The sequence below is a fragment of the Calonectris borealis genome, chromosome 9 (assembly GCF_964195595.1).
Source record: "Calonectris borealis chromosome 9, bCalBor7.hap1.2, whole genome shotgun sequence".
Lineage (NCBI taxonomy): Eukaryota > Metazoa > Chordata > Aves > Procellariiformes > Procellariidae > Calonectris > Calonectris borealis.
The window spans coordinates 21,272,822-21,290,645 of NC_134320.1; the positions used below are offsets into that span (position 1 = coordinate 21,272,822).

At 39.5% G+C, this 17,824-nt stretch overlaps 1 protein-coding gene across 1 annotated transcript in view; it reads right to left on the reverse strand.

Moving 5' to 3' along the window:
- Positions 1 to 1,897: 1,897 nt before the first annotated feature.
- Positions 1,898 to 17,824, reverse strand: part of USP13 (ubiquitin specific peptidase 13) — a 54,745-nt gene continuing 38,818 nt past the window's right edge. Inside the window, exons 11-21 of the mRNA XM_075157332.1 lie at positions 16,051 to 16,176; positions 14,607 to 14,760; positions 12,102 to 12,276; positions 9,959 to 10,047; positions 9,459 to 9,581; positions 8,548 to 8,574; positions 7,653 to 7,796; positions 6,488 to 6,654; positions 5,883 to 6,045; positions 4,152 to 4,236; positions 1,898 to 3,498 (exon numbers count right to left, since the gene is read on the reverse strand). Of these exons, the coding sequence (XP_075013433.1) occupies positions 3,405 to 3,498; positions 4,152 to 4,236; positions 5,883 to 6,045; positions 6,488 to 6,654; positions 7,653 to 7,796; positions 8,548 to 8,574; positions 9,459 to 9,581; positions 9,959 to 10,047; positions 12,102 to 12,276; positions 14,607 to 14,760; positions 16,051 to 16,176 (1,347 nt within the window). The 3' untranslated portion in view covers positions 1,898 to 3,404. The remainder of the gene's footprint in view (positions 3,499 to 4,151; positions 4,237 to 5,882; positions 6,046 to 6,487; positions 6,655 to 7,652; positions 7,797 to 8,547; positions 8,575 to 9,458; positions 9,582 to 9,958; positions 10,048 to 12,101; positions 12,277 to 14,606; positions 14,761 to 16,050; positions 16,177 to 17,824) is intronic.

Sequence of the window (17,824 nt, forward strand, 5' to 3'; positions counted from 1 at the left end):
GCTAGGAAGATAAAACAGGAGTTTGTGTCTACATGTTTTGGAGATTGGAGATTGTGACTCAGAATGAAGGGTCTACGGGATCCAGCATGCTGCTAGGAATGAGAGGGCAAAAGGAAAAGAAGGAAAAGTTTTTCTTCCTTCCACTCTCCTAATCTAAATGTATCATACGAAAAAGGAAAAATCAGTCCGAGAAATAAGAGCATTATTTGCTGCCACGTCCTGGCTTACCATAATTCTCAGGTTAGATTGTCTCAAACAGCTCACAGTGATTTTTCTTCCTCCATCCTTTTTTGTCAAGAAGCTCTCAGCGCACCTAACCCCCCAACAGCTATTACAGTACCCAGACACATGGAGTTTCCCCATCAGCCACTGCCCAGCTTGTGCACTGAGGCTTGGCCCAGCACAATTAAGCGCATACAAATTTCAGCAGGCAAAGCCTGATAAATTAGTCATCCATTCAGTACAGTCTGTTTGATTGTGGCTTCTGCATGCTGAAGTTTAAAAAAACAAACGAACAAAGAAATCAAACTCCTCCCCTCCACATTAGGCTGAAGAGTCAGGAGTTTACACCCTGCTCCTCCAGATTCATGATGTTCTTCACGCACACTCCACAGCAAAAGTAAGATGATTTAACTGGCCATTTGAAAAAGGAGGGAAGGCACTACTTTGGGAGATAATAATTCCTCAAACAGCTGAAGAACTTTAACATATTTTCAAGTGCTAAATTTTAGAAGATCCGTAAGCCTTTCTCCTAAACTGCTCCCTGCACTTCTGACCCACTTGGTAGTTCAGGCAGGCAGTACACACGAGTGATGAACTGAAAAGAATTTCAGAAGCCGAGCTGCTACAGTTCACCTATCACAGCCAGTGAATGGCACTCTCCTTTCATTTACCATTTGCAGTTTATTACCTGCCAGCTTTCTAAGTGTGCCTCCTATTAACTGAAATCAATCAGTCCCACAGCCATTCCAGTTTTAGGATGTACCAGACAAATGGTTTGCAAGAGTCCAAGCTCCATCCTTAATCCTACGAGACCAGCCATGTTTCCAGTTTAATAATAAACATGGGAACAATTCTGTTGGCCTTTATTTACCCGAAGTTTCTAAATAAAAAGGTAGTGGCCACCGGATCTTGTTAGTTTATAAATAGCCCTTTAAGCTCATGTGGCAAGAGGGAAGCTGTTGTGTTTAACTTCCCTAGAATATAACTGGGCATTCAAATTAACAAAAACAAAACAACAAAAAAAGAGATGCCTTTTGTCCTTTTTCTACTGCCAGAATGAAAAAGCACAAACATAGATATGCAGAAGTTTTGTTCTTTCACTTCAAATAGAATATGTATCACTGCATAATTTGCTAATCCCATTTTCAAATCTGGCATTTTCGGATGAAATACACAAATACTCAAAACCTGCAAGAAGGAAAAAAATTACTGGCAGCTCTTATTTTGTCCAGAACTGGTGGCTCAATAATTACAAGGCAGCTGAATCTCACAGGAGCCACTTACTAATGTGCTAGGACGCCGTTCTTTTGTGTCAGTAAGAGCACTAGGTGCAGGAAGCTTTCCCAGCAATTAGGCACCATTTACAGTCTACAGAATTATTGCACTAGAATTTCTCTCCATCTTTTAAGATCAAAAACTGATTTAAAAAAAAAATTAACAGTGTTTTTTGGCTCTGCATGAGGCTATATGATCAGAGGGAGAACTATTTTTCCCCAAATGCTGGAAAAAATAAAATGTCCTACTCATAATGAGATTTTTAATTTGGGTTCTCTTCTGTAGGGTGTAGCTGCCTGAATTTTGCTATTAAACTTGCAGGTACTGACTGCAGAGAAAATGTAATTACACCTCCCTGCCTCTCTTGCACTCTGTAAGGAGGATTTTTTTTTTTTTTTTTGACTGTTCCAATTTATTTTGAGGGCTCAGTGAGATTATATGAGGCAACTCCAGCAACAGTCTCTAAGCAGTGGCCAACACTGCGAACCTTTGGGGGTTTTTTGGAATCATGAAAGGTTTCGCACTCACCATTATATTTTTTCTAGAATTAGTGTTTTCAAGTACAATTTAAAAACCCACATATATATTCTTGCGTGTGACACAAACTGAAGTAACACCCCCCCCCCCCAAAAAAAAAGACAGGAAAGGCCAGCCCCTACTTATGCACCCCTTCACCCCTGCCAGAAATATAAAACCCCTTTTAGAAGGTGTCTGTTGAAGAGAGCAGATTATTGGTGTGTTTGCATGTTTTAAGAAAGCTGAAACATTTGTCAAGGTGGGTTTTTTTGCTGTTGTTTGGTTTTTGGTGGTGGTGGTTTTTTTTTTTAAAGGGAGGAAGGACAGAGGGGCAAATCAATAAATCAGCAATTTTACTAAGCAATTTCCCCCACTCATGGATGGAACTAAATATTTAAGCAATCTTTGGCAGAAAGCAGAATTGCACTGTGAGTACTTTGTCAGGGAGTTGATTTCAGCTAGAATGTGAGTGGTCTAGATGCAAATTTCCCTGAAATAAACATAATGGGACATTAACCCCTTCTTTGCCTCCTTCATGAGAAAATAAAATTTAAATAATAGCCTTGCCTTTCCTGAAGGTATGCATTTAATTTTATAGTCTGCTTCTTTTAGCCATCTATAATCCTGAATCTATTGGAAGAACTTGCAAAACAAACATTCAAGAGAAGATGAAGAAACCTATGTCTGCAAAAATAAAATCTACTATTTCTCCTTGGCAGAAAACGTACAGGGCACTGACAGGAGATTGCTTCCATCTCCATTAGTTTCTTAGGTTTATGCATCAAAAAGGCAAACCAAAATACTATAAAACTGAATTCCAACCGATATAACTTTAGTTGACTTTTTTCACTGTACCGAAAATAATCTCTCAAATAAGACATTCTGCTTTGAAGAACACTCACGTACCCTCTCCCTCCAACTTTATCTGCGGTATGATTTCTCTAAGTGGTCTGGACTCTGGTTAAAACACTGGCTCCCAGTTACCAAAGATGCAAATATTTCTTCCTAGTCTTCAATGGATGCATGGACAGAACGGGCAGGAGCTGGGCTGAACTGGGCTATTTTTGTTCAACTCTGAAAATTCTGTTTTCTCCATATACTAGCTGCAAACTCCACCAGCAATCTGCATGGTCTTAAGGTATCCTTTGAGGTGTATAATTTAAAACAAAGTACTATACATCACCTAATAGAAATTTTCCCTGTAATGGTTAAGGCGGCATCAAATGACTGTTTTTAAATAAACTATAAATATCCCATGTTTTCCTTTGCTTTTTGGCAGTCCAAGGGTTAGGGGTCTTTTGTTGGTTTTAGATTTTCTTCTTTATTGTACACTTTTTTGGGCAGGTTAAAAAGGCTTATGGCTTCTTAAGGCCAGGTAATAGATTTGAGGCCTAACTTGGTATCCTGTGGTAAAAATAAATGTAGCCCAGGTCTTTTGGAGGTCGTTCTGAGGCACAGACTCTAAGGTCATTGTAGATCACCCATCTGAAATGAAAACAAGATTCATTACATTCCATGTGTATAAAAATCATCAGAAGTTTGTCAGGGACTTCTCAGACCCAAACTTCAAAGAGCTTAAAATCTAAAATTAGGCATTGCAACAAGAACAAAAGATCAGAGAAACAGCTAACGCAGGTTCTGGCAGAGACAGGAACTGAAAAGGAAGAGGGACGTGCAGAGGAATGTGTAGTTACAGTTCAATTGAAGGAGAATCAGAGATTCCCAAGACCAAATAATAGGAACATATCAAAATCACACTGAAGATCAGCTCCGCAGTACTAGCAATATTAGTATCAGCCCATAGTTTGATGGGTTTCTATTGATGGGGAATGAAAGGAAGTTGGGGGAAGCTCAGATAAACAAAGCCAGATACAGAACTGATGCCCTAAAATGACCAGAGATTTGGAAGAGCAAGCACAGGAGACCTGATGATACGTTTCAGCATAGACTTCAGTGGAATCAGAACTGACTTATCACATCTACAATCTGTAACAATCTTCATTTCTTTGGTGGAAAATGTATACATGGTAACGACATGCATGTTTTGTCTGCCATGAATGCACACACTGCTCTGTACAGATGCATGCTTCAAAGAAAACATTTGCTCATTCTTGTGTGTCTCTCCCAATTCCACTCACCTTCCTTCTTTTTTGAGATGACAAACATAGCGGCCACTCATTGTGGATGTTCCCATGTGGCTGATGAACCCAAACAGCTCGTATCCTGTTTAAGAAATACGAATGGGAGCATAAGTCTTTTATTGCTAACATTGCAATACGACTCCAGGGGAAACTTACTTTCTAATACTGGAGAAGCAGCTAAGCACTCTTAACTCAGACTGTGCATCCCCAAACACAGTTTCTGTTAAGACTGCAGCACATTCTCACTTTAACTAGCGGTCAGAATCACTGGGAAACATCAAACCAATCCAAATCAAACCCACATAGATCTGTGCACATACAGCAGGGCTGTGATCACAGCCCCTACTAGGAAAGAGAAAACAGCAGATTCATTCCTAGTTCACAGAGAGCACCACAGAAAGTGCTAGATATGGAGTTCATTCTGCACACAAATTAGCTATGTCTAGAAGTGTGATCACAGATCCCCTATAAATCAAACAAAACCCAGAAGTTTATATTTCAGCAGCCCATAAAAGAGAGGACAGGAAAGAAACCTCTTCCTTTAATACAAGGACAATTTTTGTGCTTAACATCTCTGGAGAACTCAGCATTGGTTCTTGCTCCCCACCCATTCATGCCATTCACCCAAATTACCACCAAAAGTAAAAGGGTACCTTCTTTCAGGATATTGCATAAGGACAGGGGCCTGGATTTTGGTGGAGAGGGCTTTCTGGAGCCATTTTACAGTATCATGTTGGTTATCAGGATTTCAGGCACTCAGTAAATGGTCTCAGTCTATAAAGGCTAAGTACCACAAAAAATAATTATTCCAAATCTCTTTTTTTTAACCTAATGATAATCAGTGTTTCCCCTGTCTCCAAGAGACTTACGATAGGTCTTTATAATGTTAGAAACAAAGAAATGAATGTTATTATATAATAACAGCAACCACAGAAACAAAAATCAAATTGGCTGTTGATTTTTTTTTTAATAAGACCATTACAGTCAAGACCAGGGGTACAAGTTTAGAACATACTACAGTTATTAGAATTGGTCATTAAAGACCCTTCAAAAAACATTATGTGATACCCTTATGTTAGAACCACCGCTGAGCTTTTGTACTCTAGTGCTTTTACACTTACAGTAGGCTCTTTGCCTACTTCACAACTTTCACTGCTGTACATTAGCCCCATCTTGTGGTTTATTTAGCAGTAGTATGACTGAGGATGTCAAAGAAAAAAAAAAAACAAGAAAATAGCAAAGCAGTACACGCAGGACACCAACTATACCTGCCATATTTAGAATAAGGAACTTGGTTGAAGGGATTATCAAATCTCCCCTCAGACCACAGGAGGACAGAAACTCAGGTGGTCTGTAACAGCAGTGTTATGTTTAGGATGCTCAGCCTCTGAAGACTTAAACATTCTACCTTTTCTTTGTCTTTTTATCTTATAGCAACAAAACAAAAAGTAAAGCTAGGCCAGGAGGGACTTATATGCTGTGGCAACAAGAAACTTGAACTCAGGTTATTCAGTGAGTCCAGGGAAAGAGTATTCTGAGCAAACACAGCCCACCGAACTTAGCAGCCCCACAGTTGGACTCAGCCCCAGAAGCAAGATTGGAAGTAAATTGTCTGGATCATGTCCAAAAAACCACGATAACTACTTTCAAAACAGAAAGGAACTCTATGAATGGTGTAGGTGTGACGCAACAACATGATAGCCAGTTCTAAGCTGAAGGAGAACTTACTTCCAGATCCATCTTTGACCCTGGGTCCCTCCGACCCTGTCTCTGTAAGGATATTGGCATTAGCATTGTTCTCCGTATTCATCATGTCCAAAGCAGGCTCACTTTCTTCCTCGAGTTCAGGGTGGCTGAAGATCCATTCCAGCGCACGCTCCAAATTACTGTTCTGTGAGTCAAACAAGCAAAAGAGCACTTAAAACTTGTAAGATACATACTCTACCTTCATGGAAAATAGTATTGAACAAGCACTCTGCAGAAGCTTGACAGATGGAAAAGAAATCATCCCACAATTAATCCCCATGACCTCCAGGTTCTCATCTTGAAGATGCGTAGTCTTTAGGCATCCAGGTTGTTTCTCAACAGATGGTAAAAGAAGCTAAGTTTTCCTCACTTTCCTTCACATTTTAACATTCAAGTGAAACATACAAACCAGCTTCCCCACCCCTTAACGCAGACAAGTCAGGCATCCCACACTTTGCCAGAATAGTTCTACGTGCATCATAGCTGGATTTCTATATGCATGTTTCAAAGCCATCTGAGCATGCACATGTACAAAGCACCTAATATGAAATGAAACCCAAGTGCTACCGATAACTCATGGAACTCACTGTTGCCTTCAGGGCTTGAATTGCTAGATTCCTTTGGAAGCCCATGGCAATGATAATTGCAACCATCTCTTCAGGAGGTTGGTTATCTAGCCCAACAGCTCCAAATGCAGCTGCTCCACTGGAAGCAACTTCTCCAAATGCAGGTATGACCAATGGCTCAGCAAAGTCTGGAACAAACAAACATTCATCAGTTTGTTCTTTTGCCCCACTGAACTGGAAAGTCAACAACAAACACAAACAAACAACAAACAGGACCTCAAAAGCAGTCCTGAAATCAATGTAAGTTCACTTCACTGGCCCAGTTGGGACTTAAATGTGGGGAAAGCCTTAAAAACAACAAATGAACATGCACATTACAAAATATCTAGGTGGACAAACTCATACTGAGCAGGCTGGAACAACTTGGCACATCACAGAAGTGAAACAACTGCAGGAAGGTAGCAAAGATTGGTATGGAAGCAATGATGACACCAGAATAGTAGACAACCCGGCTGATACACGTATAGATGTAAAATGAACTGATTCCGTAGCTGAAATACGTCAGTTAAGCCCAAGTGAAACTCATTCCCCATTTACACAAGCAACACAAAAGCCCACAGTGAAGTGTGAACTCAACCAAATCTGGAGTTTCCTGTCAAAGGGAGTGCTCAGGTATACTCAGTGCTGAATCATGGGTCCAAACTTTGCATGGATGAAACACAGGAAGTGGAGAACATCTAGCAGCCCTGTCCATCAGTAGATAGCCCAAGTTCTAAGTATGGCATGAATGCTCTAGCCTGAGCTAGAGAAGGCTGATATGGAAGAAAAGCATCTGGACCACAGGATTCTTTGTACTTACACTTGATCACAAGACAGCTTCCCCCTTAGCAGCACAGACCTAGCCAAAGGGTGGAAAACAGGGAGCTGGCCCACACCATCAGTGAGGACAGAAGAGTGTACTTCTGGTGTAGCTTAGGTTTGTTGTCTTCTTCTAGGCAGAGGATGCCACATAATGGTCAAGATCTGCATATCCCAGGAGTAGCTTAGGAAAATTCACTCACACCTCCAGGTTTTCTGGGGTGGGGAAGGGGGCCATTGTTTCTCTCTCACACATTATAAAATTTCTACTGACTGCCAAAATACACAACCAGGAGTTGAGTTTAACCTACACCTTCCAATCACTGACCTGGTTCTTCCATGTGTGCAATGATCCAGTTGAAAGCGACTTCAGCACCCAGGTTGCCTGTGTAGTACACAGCTTTCCGACATGCTTCCAAAGGAAAACCCATCTCTGCCAGTTGCATAACTGAAGACTCATCAGTATCTAGAGCTACAAGAAAGGACCTTCTAAAATATGAAAGTCTAATTTCATCCATTGTATAGTATTTCTTATTGTTATTCATGGTGCCACATATTACAATACATATCTCTTATATTTGTTTTAGTACTACAGTAAACCCATATCCTTTAGAAAACAGCCTTGTACAAAGCATTATAGTATTTTTTATGGATTACTGGTAATCTTTTGTCTCAGTAATCCACATAGACCCTTAAACCTTGATGAATTCCTACAGGACTTTATTTACTAAAAAAACTCACCACTGGATTTTAAGGGGTCAAGAAGTTAGGTGCTGAGCTTAGCTAGACATGGCAGCCAAAAGCAATCACCTCTCTTAAAGGCAGGATCTTGCAGGTGAGGGAAACGATGGCTGCTGGATCTGGCAGTCTCCAGTTGAACTTCATCTCTGAATGACAAGGCCCAACAGCTTCAGCTGAGATCAGAGTCCAGAGGAAGCCAGGATCAAGCAGCTGTGACCCCCAGAACTGCAAGATCCTGCTGATGAGCAGCAGATAAAGGAGCAGCTCATATTCTGGCCATGCTGATGCTACTACAGATTCTTAAAGAGTCCTGCACACATGCAAGTAAACGCTGAACAAGTACAAAAATCAGCTGTTATTTAGAAGCATGCAGGGCAATACTCCATGCATCTCTATGAGGACAGAGAAGCCGTTAGCTGAGCAAAAGCATGACAATTTTTTAAGCAGCTGAAATACCAATCTCAGAAAAGTGAGATACGTACACTCCACGAAATGGTTCGTCATACAATCTGAAAATTGAGAAAGGAAAAAAACAGGGAAAAGGACTTATATGAAGGCTAAGTAGATTCATATGGGAAAAACAATTCCATGTTTTTAAAGTCATAGAAACATTTGACCAGGCAGGGCATGTTCATCCTTACATCCCTGATGTTTTTGCCATGAATTAGACCAGGGATGTTTCTGCCCAGTAATTTCCCTAACTCAACTCAGAGCAAAGAGTCACTGGTGCTGTAAATCAGTGGGAAATATAGCTGATGGCTGACCTAAACCAACTTAAGCAAGAATCTCTTTTGTTATCAATAAGGTACCATCACCCATGCACTTACACTAAAACTAGGTCAGCCCATTGAGCAAGAGGATAAAAAAGACTAGGCCTTGGTAAGGAACCTACAGATAAGGGACAAAATTAAAACCTTTAGAGAACTGAATTTTGCCATAGCCTTTGCTCTGACACACAATATCAGGTACTAGCTTCCTTTCACATGCATACAGCTTGATATTATACCACCACTATTATAAATATCCAAGCAAATGGGGCAATCATGTCATGAGAGTAGCTGCATTACTGGTTTCCTATTAAATACTGAGGCACCCAAACTTAAGTCATCTGGAGGAAATTGCAACAACCTGGGTCTAAGGTCACACTATAAAAACATGATTTTACTTAGTCTAAACCATTTCATTCTCCAGAGAAACCCAGGGAATGAGGAAGGAGGATATTCTAATATTCTTGTTTCTGAACCTTAGCGTAAAAGAAAGAGTCTTCAATTACGGAAGCACAGAGCTGCTTTTTTGTCCATAGCTCCAAAAGATGAAGCTTAAGGAGATCAGCATGTGCTAGAGGGAAAGGGGAATACAGGAGAGAATCAAGAGAGAAGTAGTCAGTAAATACCTTTTGGGTCATCAGGAATGATAATGGGAGGAGCAATGTCTGGAAGTTCCTCTTCTCCTGGTTGGAGACCCCTGGCCCGAAGATGGTTGATATCTAGGAAATCTGGCATGTCTATAGAAACATCTACAAAAGCAAAGACAGAGGCTAAGCTTATGAATCCAGCAAAATGACATCATGGTGCAACCTACCCCTTCAGAAAGGGGACTCTGGTACTCAAGCTACAAACACAGCCAGGATTCTCCTTCTGAAAATGGTTATTTGACAAATTCAGAACACCAAAGCGCAATTTAACTAGGAGATCAGACTACATGAAACTGTATTTTAACTCCACAGACCTGATGGATTGGTTTAATTTGTCATAAAAGAAAAGAAGATTCAACTGGGATCTTCACAGTATAAATCTGAGACTCAAGCCAGGTCCTCATTATAGACCAAAGCGTGTACAGCTTATAGGTTATCTTGGATAGAATGAGAAAAAGGTAAATATAAAAGGCACATACCAAGTTTTTTGGGTATCCAATCAAGGCCAAAGGTGAATTTCTTTATCTGCACCACTAAGTACTCAGGAAACGAAGCAAAACGAGAAGTCCTGGGAAGCACAAGAAATACATTTCAGTGAAACAAGGCAACAAAATCACAAGCAGCACAGATTTCAGTACCTCATGCACACTGAGATGAGTAACTTTAGCCCTGAGTGAGATGAATAGTGATGGATTTTATAAACATAAATTTCACAAAAAAGTTTTCAAGTACAGAGGGGAAGTATGATAGTAGCTTTCTATGCATTCATATCCTGAAAGTCAGCTCAAACCCTTGCAGATAATTCAGCTTGTAGGAAGATTATAGAAAACAACTACAAGTAATATTAAACTTGCTTACTCAAGTTGTTCTGAAGTTGAATGTCAGGAAATAAATTTTGAATGACATATTGGCTAGAACTTCAGGGCATGGGCTTAAAACACAGCTCAGACAGAATGGGGTAACAATTAAATCTGCATTTTTTCCACTCCCTTTCTAGTAACAGTAGCATTGTCCATGAGGTATCAGTCCACCTATAAAGCATTTCATCAAGCAAAGATAAAAAAGCTGCCACTTGTAGTTTTTCACATGAAAGTGCTATATAAAAAAACCATATATGATATTCTTATTGAGCTACTATGATCTTTACCAAAATACAGGATGACTCTTGAGTTTAAGGGGATCCCTGATATTTGCCCACTTAGTGAAAAGAAAAGATTTAATCTTAACACAATTACATTATATGTAATAACATTATATGTACTGCCATTCTTCTCTATGCTCCCATTTTTCCCACATTTAATCTCCTGCATCCTTCCCTTTATCTTCCATTTACACATTCTTTCTTCCAATTCATCTAACTCTGAGTAAAATACAATAAATGCATCATAAATATAAGGCCACCATACTATAAATAACTACTTTCTAAATTCTTGTTAGCATCACCTTCCAATTTTAGTAACTTTATCATCTGCAGCATGAAACTTTTGAATTTTAAATATCAAATTATTCTTCTTCTTTCAATGGTTTTGAAGACCTAGGGGATGAAGAACAGCTAAATTACAAATTAACCCTGGGTCTATTTAAAGACTAGAATGTTCTTCCAACATGTTCACAGTTAATAGAAAAAAACCTTTAGGTTTCTGCTGCATTCTTCTCCACCATGTGCACTTGTCTCCCAATTTTCAATACAGTGTCAGTGAAACTGTATGCCAAGACAGCAATGAGTCATTGATATGTTAAGTGATCTAAAAATAGAAGGTACCTAGCCACAGCAAACCAGTGGCAGAGTCCAATTTTCAACCACTCCCTTCTGCTGACACAGAAATGGAGCTGGATAAGAGACTAACTCTTGTTCTCAGCAAGAAATACTGCCCCTGAAAATTGCACTGATCCTTACCTGCCGTCCTATTTCTTCTTAATGCTTTTTTAAGCCCAAGATATTCTTGGTTCTTTTACCTATCTGACTATAAACACACAAGATGGATTCCTTCTTTTATATGTCCATCTTGTACTATGACCCCATGTAAGTGACAGCAAATTTAGTCAAATTTAGTTGACAGATGCAACCAGACACTGTAGCATATAAAGATGATGTGTTGAAATCCAAATACAAACAATAATATAAAACATAATAACATTTAAAAAAAAGTTTTCAGCATAGCACTTCACAAATGCAAAGATTTCCATCCATCTAAAGAACTTTCTCACAAGAAACACAACATTTGTTTGCTTCACCCTGTTTTGTTGTCCCACAATGCCCTTCAGCATTTTTAGTCAAATGAAGACATCAAGAGACTAAGCACAGTGATCCAAACTATATTTCCTACCACACAATACAGAGCTCTATCACTAGTTGACACATAGCACCCGATTTTAAAACGTGGGCAGACAATTAAGCTACAAGCATTTAAAGTTTAAGCTCTTAACAACCACACTGCATCACCTCTTAAAGTTTGACAGCTGAGAACAATTTATTTCTTGCTCAGTTGGTCATTACAACTCTTGTCAGGCTTGATCCGCACATTACATTTATGAGCCCCAACACTAATACAATGCCAAAGCCCACTATGGCTTTATCTATTTCTCTCTGCACCACGTCCAGGCAGCCAGACACACACTTACTTAACTCCTGCAGATTTTGCTTGAAGGGCACTGCTCCAGAAATCCTCTACATTGTTTGGTTCAGAAAAGGCCTGCAGACACGCACTAAATGGGATCTTGGCACGGACAAGCTCTGGTGGAGGTCTCCTTGCAGCTTCTGCTTCTCGCCTCTTCAATTCATAGGCAATTAATTCATCTGAAAAATAAACATGACACTAAAAGCTAAATGAAGATTGTCATGTTTATGATATCCCTCACCAGTCTTATTTTTGCAAGTTTTAGAAATGCAAAAACCTACATATCAATAGAACTTTTACAAGGCTCTAACTAGTCATCAAATCTTTTTGTCTGCATTGGGGTCAGAAGCTACACTTACACCCACATCTCTTTTTTGAAGGTTTCTGTTCATGGTGAAAACACAGCGCTGGAAATAGTGGGCAACAGGTAATTTAAACCTTGCCATGACAGCCAGAATCCTGTGTTAATAATAACACCAAGTACCCACGTTATCAGTTCAATCTGACTTGGAAAATTATTGCTGTCTGTGTCATCTGACTGTCTAGACAGGACAGGATTGTGTATGATCTAGAAAGAGTCCCGACACTGGCAAGTTGAGCAGCGCCATATGGTAAATTCATAAACTAATATACCTCCTGAGCCATTAATTGGAAATAACATGCTTTTTTATAACCAATAGAATCGTCACTGAAACTGATGAACAAAGAATGCGAAGTTCTCCAAAACTTAAATTTTCAAATCAAAATGGTCCTTTTAAAATATATCGTCCACTTCAAGGAGTTGTGGGCTAGGTGACAAGCAGTAGGTGGAATTCTCTGTCTTGTGCTATTTCAAAGGATCTGATCAAATAATCAGAATAGTTCCTTCTGGCTTTAAAATATTTTAAATTTTGAGATTATGAAGAGGCACATCCCCCTTCTAGTGTTCCTGTGATGTCCCCTTCACTTCTACGTCAAGCATATATTTATTTACCTCAAGCATACATTAGCAGGACTGGGGAAGTGATTGTCCCCCTGTACTCAGAACTGGTGAGGCCACACCTCGAATACTGTGTTCAGTTTTGGGCCCCTCACTACAAGAAAGACATTGAGGTGCTGGAGCGTGTCCAACGAAGAGCAACGAAGCTGGTGGAGAGTCTAGAGAGCAAGTCTTATGAGGAGTGGCTGAGGGAACTGGGGTTGTTTAGCCTGGAGAAAAGGAGGTTCAGGGAAGACCTCATCGCGCTCTACAACTACCTGAAAGGAGGTTGTAGCGAGGTGGGTGTCGGTCTCTTCTCCCAAGTAACAAGCGATAGGACGAGAGGAAATGGCCTCAAGTTGCTCTGGGGAAGGTTTACATTGGATATTAGGAAAAATTTCTTCACTGAAAGGGTTATCAAGCATTGGAAAAGGCTGCCCAGGGAAATGGTTGAGTCACCATCCCTGGAGGTATTTAAAAGACGTGTAGATGTGGTGCTTAGAGAGATGGTGGTGGTGGACTTGGCAGTGTTAGGTTAACAGTTCGACTTGATGATCTTAAAGGTCTTTTCCAACCTAAATGATTCTATGATTTATTATCTTAGTCTGCAAGATTCTTCACCACTGATTGCAGGGGCAACCACGATTTTGTCAGTGTCTCCCTCCTACTTCCAAGTCTTCTAGCCTCCTCAGCCATTTTCTCCTTTAAAAACAAGTATGCTTTCTCAGGCAGTTCACAGGCATGAAAATATCATTCCGGTATATTAAATCAATGTCCACCACTTCATCTTCCTTCCCTCCTCTACTCTACAAAATTGTGTATTTTGACTTTATAGATGACAAACCAGCTTATACCCCTATTCTCTGTTATCACATTAGATCTTATTATCTGCTGCTAATGAACACAAAGCTGATTTGGTTTTTTGGTTGGGTTTTTTTTATTATTTATTTTGTGTGTGTATGTGTTTGTTTTTACAAAATATTCATTAGCTAGTATGTTCAGTTCCTTTTTTTTGATTAAGAGGTTTTTATATACTGGTTCACTGTCCAGGACAAAGGAAATCCAATGCTAATGGGGATCTTTGGGCACACACATGCAAAAAAACCAAGGGTAAATAAATTGTACTGCAAGTGGTGTGGCACATCCCTGGACCAAATCCAGCTTAAGGTTTTAAATCACAAATCTCTGACATCTTTATCATACAAACTGCTACCATTCTTGGTGATATATTCCTGAGTGGTGATGCTTAATGGTGGTCCCACAGTCTGAGAAGAAATCTTTCTGAAAACTTGCCAACTATCCAGGTAGAATCATTCTTCCCTAAAAATATAATCAGGGACGGTAAAGCCACAAACTGATGTGTGTTTAAAGTTGTCTTTAAATAAAACCAAACCAAGTAACTTTCCCCTGATCAGTTCATTGGTTTGATTTACCACATGGCCTTGAACCATTCTATCCATACAAAGAGACCACATGGGGGTGAAAACTTCATTCCCTCATGGTTGAGAGTGTCACGAGAAGGTCAGTCAATGGACCAGTTTCTTTCTTTACCTTTGTTTGTTGCTGCCTCCATGGCAACAGGTAACTGCATGACATAGTCCACCCTCTCTGTGTAGCGGACCTTTCTGGACTGGCAGCATTGTGTGCGTTCTTCTACCAGGAACCGGAAAACATCACTAGGGTTTTCTGAACCTACAGGGTTCCTCTGAAAGGAATATTAGATCCAATCATTTAAGTGACTATCATTAAAATGACCAGAGAACCCAAAGGCTTGTGGTTGGTTTATGGCAAGCACAAAGACACCAATCTTGCACCCAGATCTGACAGCTCAGCTTGCATTTTGTTGCACGCAGAACTCTTGCACCCACAGAGAATCCCACTGAAGTCCACAATGTCTGCATACACAGCAGTATCTTTCTACACATAGTAACTTGCAGAGTATGTAGCTAATGAATCTGACTGAGTCAAGGTGAACAGAAGGTGGAAGGTTACAATATAGAAAGCTCAGGTAAATAACATGGAGCATCCTTTCAGCAAATAGAATTGCTCCTACTTCTCTGAATCTGCACTGAAACAGAACAAGCAACATGTAGCTCATTATCCAGATGGGAATGTCATACAATATTGTTCATGTTAATGTCTGTTATCAGGCAAAAAACAGAAAAATGTCTTCTAACCACCCTATAATCAGCACATGCGTTTTGGGATGTGGAACATTATGCATGCAAATAGAATAACTTCATCTAGACTGTAACACACGAATAAACACCCTGGATTCTTGGGGAAAATGGGAAAAAGAAGGAGGAAGGATGGACAAGAAAGAAATGCTTTAAATCAAAACTGCATGTATTTGTAAATTTCCTTTTCAGAAAGACAGCATTAAAATTCACAGTACTGATTTTTTTTACACAGAGCATTGAGCTGGAGCTCAGTGGAACTAACATTCTATATAGAAATATTCAACTGACATAGTCACTTTGTTTTCAGCAGGGGAGCCCTTCCTCCCATAGTGATTCAATGACGTACAGCTGGGATTTGTAAAAGAACTGGACATAGTAATTAGCTTGCTCCCAACGATGTCATAAATTTGGAATGATAATAATAATCATAATACCAAATTCATTAATATTCCAAGACAGACTTCAATATGGTAAACAAATGGATAGCATGTAATCATAAAACGAACAGCAATTTAAAAGGACAGTCACATATGTTTATAAATCTTATAGCCTGTACAGTGATGCTTGACCTCTCTCTCTCTTGCAATTGCTATCAGCAGCATTGGCCCTGTGTGTGGTCATGCAAGAGTCTGAAGTAAAGAGAAGGGAGAATTAAAGAAACAAATGTTTCTAAACCAAAAAACATTTAAATTAGTACCATTTTCTACATATCCAAGGCTGAAAAGAGTATAATAAAAAAATGAGCCACTCAAAACAGCTCTGCCCTCATTGTGTAATAAACCAGGGAAAAGAAGCAGTAATTCAGATTTTCTCACCTCTACTAGATTTATAAGATGTAGGAAAAATTCCTGTGCGTCTTGTTGTCTATTAGAGGAAAATTCTGGGTGGCCTTTACTTATAAAAGCTTTAAACATTCGGGGAGATATTCCATTGTGTTGAGGCTAAATAAAAGAAAGAGAAACCTTTTAAAGAAGGATTTTTATTCATTCCTGGACCAAATATCCCAAAGTCACTCCACTAGATCTATCTACGGCTCATTTCTGCCACTGGAGACATGATAGTTTCAGTTTCATCTGGTTTTCCATTTTAATACAAATGGAAAGGGTCCTGAAACATGATTTGGGGGTTTTAGAATATGTTTTATGACATAGTTCCTACAGCGTTCACTCCATCTGATTTTTCTATGGCATTTGCAAGTTAAAAGAGATTACTGACGGTTTGCTAAAGATTAGTAGTTTTCAGAAAGGTTAAAAGCCTACACTGTTTTCTAACATCTGACATTCCTTTCAGAACCCTGTTCCAGCTAAAAGTATGTGGGCATTGAAGCACTTTAGTGTATCAGCTAGCAGCTTTATTTAGGACAAAACCTTTCTAAAGATCTCTACAGAATCAAGCAGAGAACAACTAATCTGTGCAGCACGCATTCCCAGATGGGTTGACATGAATTTGCAATTTGCAGGTGTTGGTCATGTTGAAGGACCAGAACATGCTGCCTTTGGCCATTCAGTTACATCAGTACAAAACTACCCTAAATCAGAAATTTTCTAGTCTCCAAGAGAGTCCTAGTTTTGACTTTCTCACCCTGTATACCACTTTGAGAAGCCTCCCCAACCACCCCAAATTGCATCCTCAAGACAACACTAGCTATTATCCCTTTTAAAGGGTCAGAATCTTTTACTCAGATTTGCCCTCATCCTCCATGAGACCAAATAATTTTCAAGACAATCCAAGCAAAAATGTATTCTTTAGGATATGTCAGAGGCTGTTATATACTCAGCCAATCTCATTCTTTACTATCATACCAATATAAAAATAGAAAACGCAGCATGAAATGGAAGGCACATAGAACACACACTAAAAGAATAAAATTTTATTCTTGGTTTCACCAGGTTAAGGTATTCCTAGAGTCACTGAAATCAAAAACAGATTCTCAATTTTAATGCTTTTTCAATTTTTGGCAGTACACCAGCAACCACATCAGGCTATGATGCTCTTTAAAGGCTCTCGTAAAGAGACAGAGTATTGCTTGAACAAAGAGGTGTTCTAGGGATTTCTGAATCTTGGGTTATATATCACTTCAGTGTCCTCAGCTGCCTTTCGTCAAAGCTAGGACTGGGGAGAGAAATGCATAAAACAGCTCAAATTACTACATACCAGGCTTCTTTCTATGTCAGAAGCAAGAATATGTCAAGGTACCACATTTGCCCTGATGTATAATGCAATGAGTTTGGAATCAAGCCTTGTTTCCATCTATACACTTTTTACTCAGCCATTTGAGCAGGGAGAAGAGAAACATGCCATGTGTGACAGTCTATAGAAGAGGATCGGATCTTGCCCTCTAAACCCTTTCCACCTCAAGTACAAGAAAAATAACAGAAGAAATGGCAAAGCTCTAAACAGAAAATCAAGTCCTAGCTGATGACCCTTTAGGCTTTCAGCCTGTTTTTAATGTTAAAGTGGGTCTAAGAAGACCTGCTGCCATTTCCACACTAAACTCCTGTGGTGAAAAATTTTAGCTCCACAGTACCATGAATATTTATAGAATACCTAGCATACTTTCCCCATCAACAGTTGCAAAACAGTTTAGCT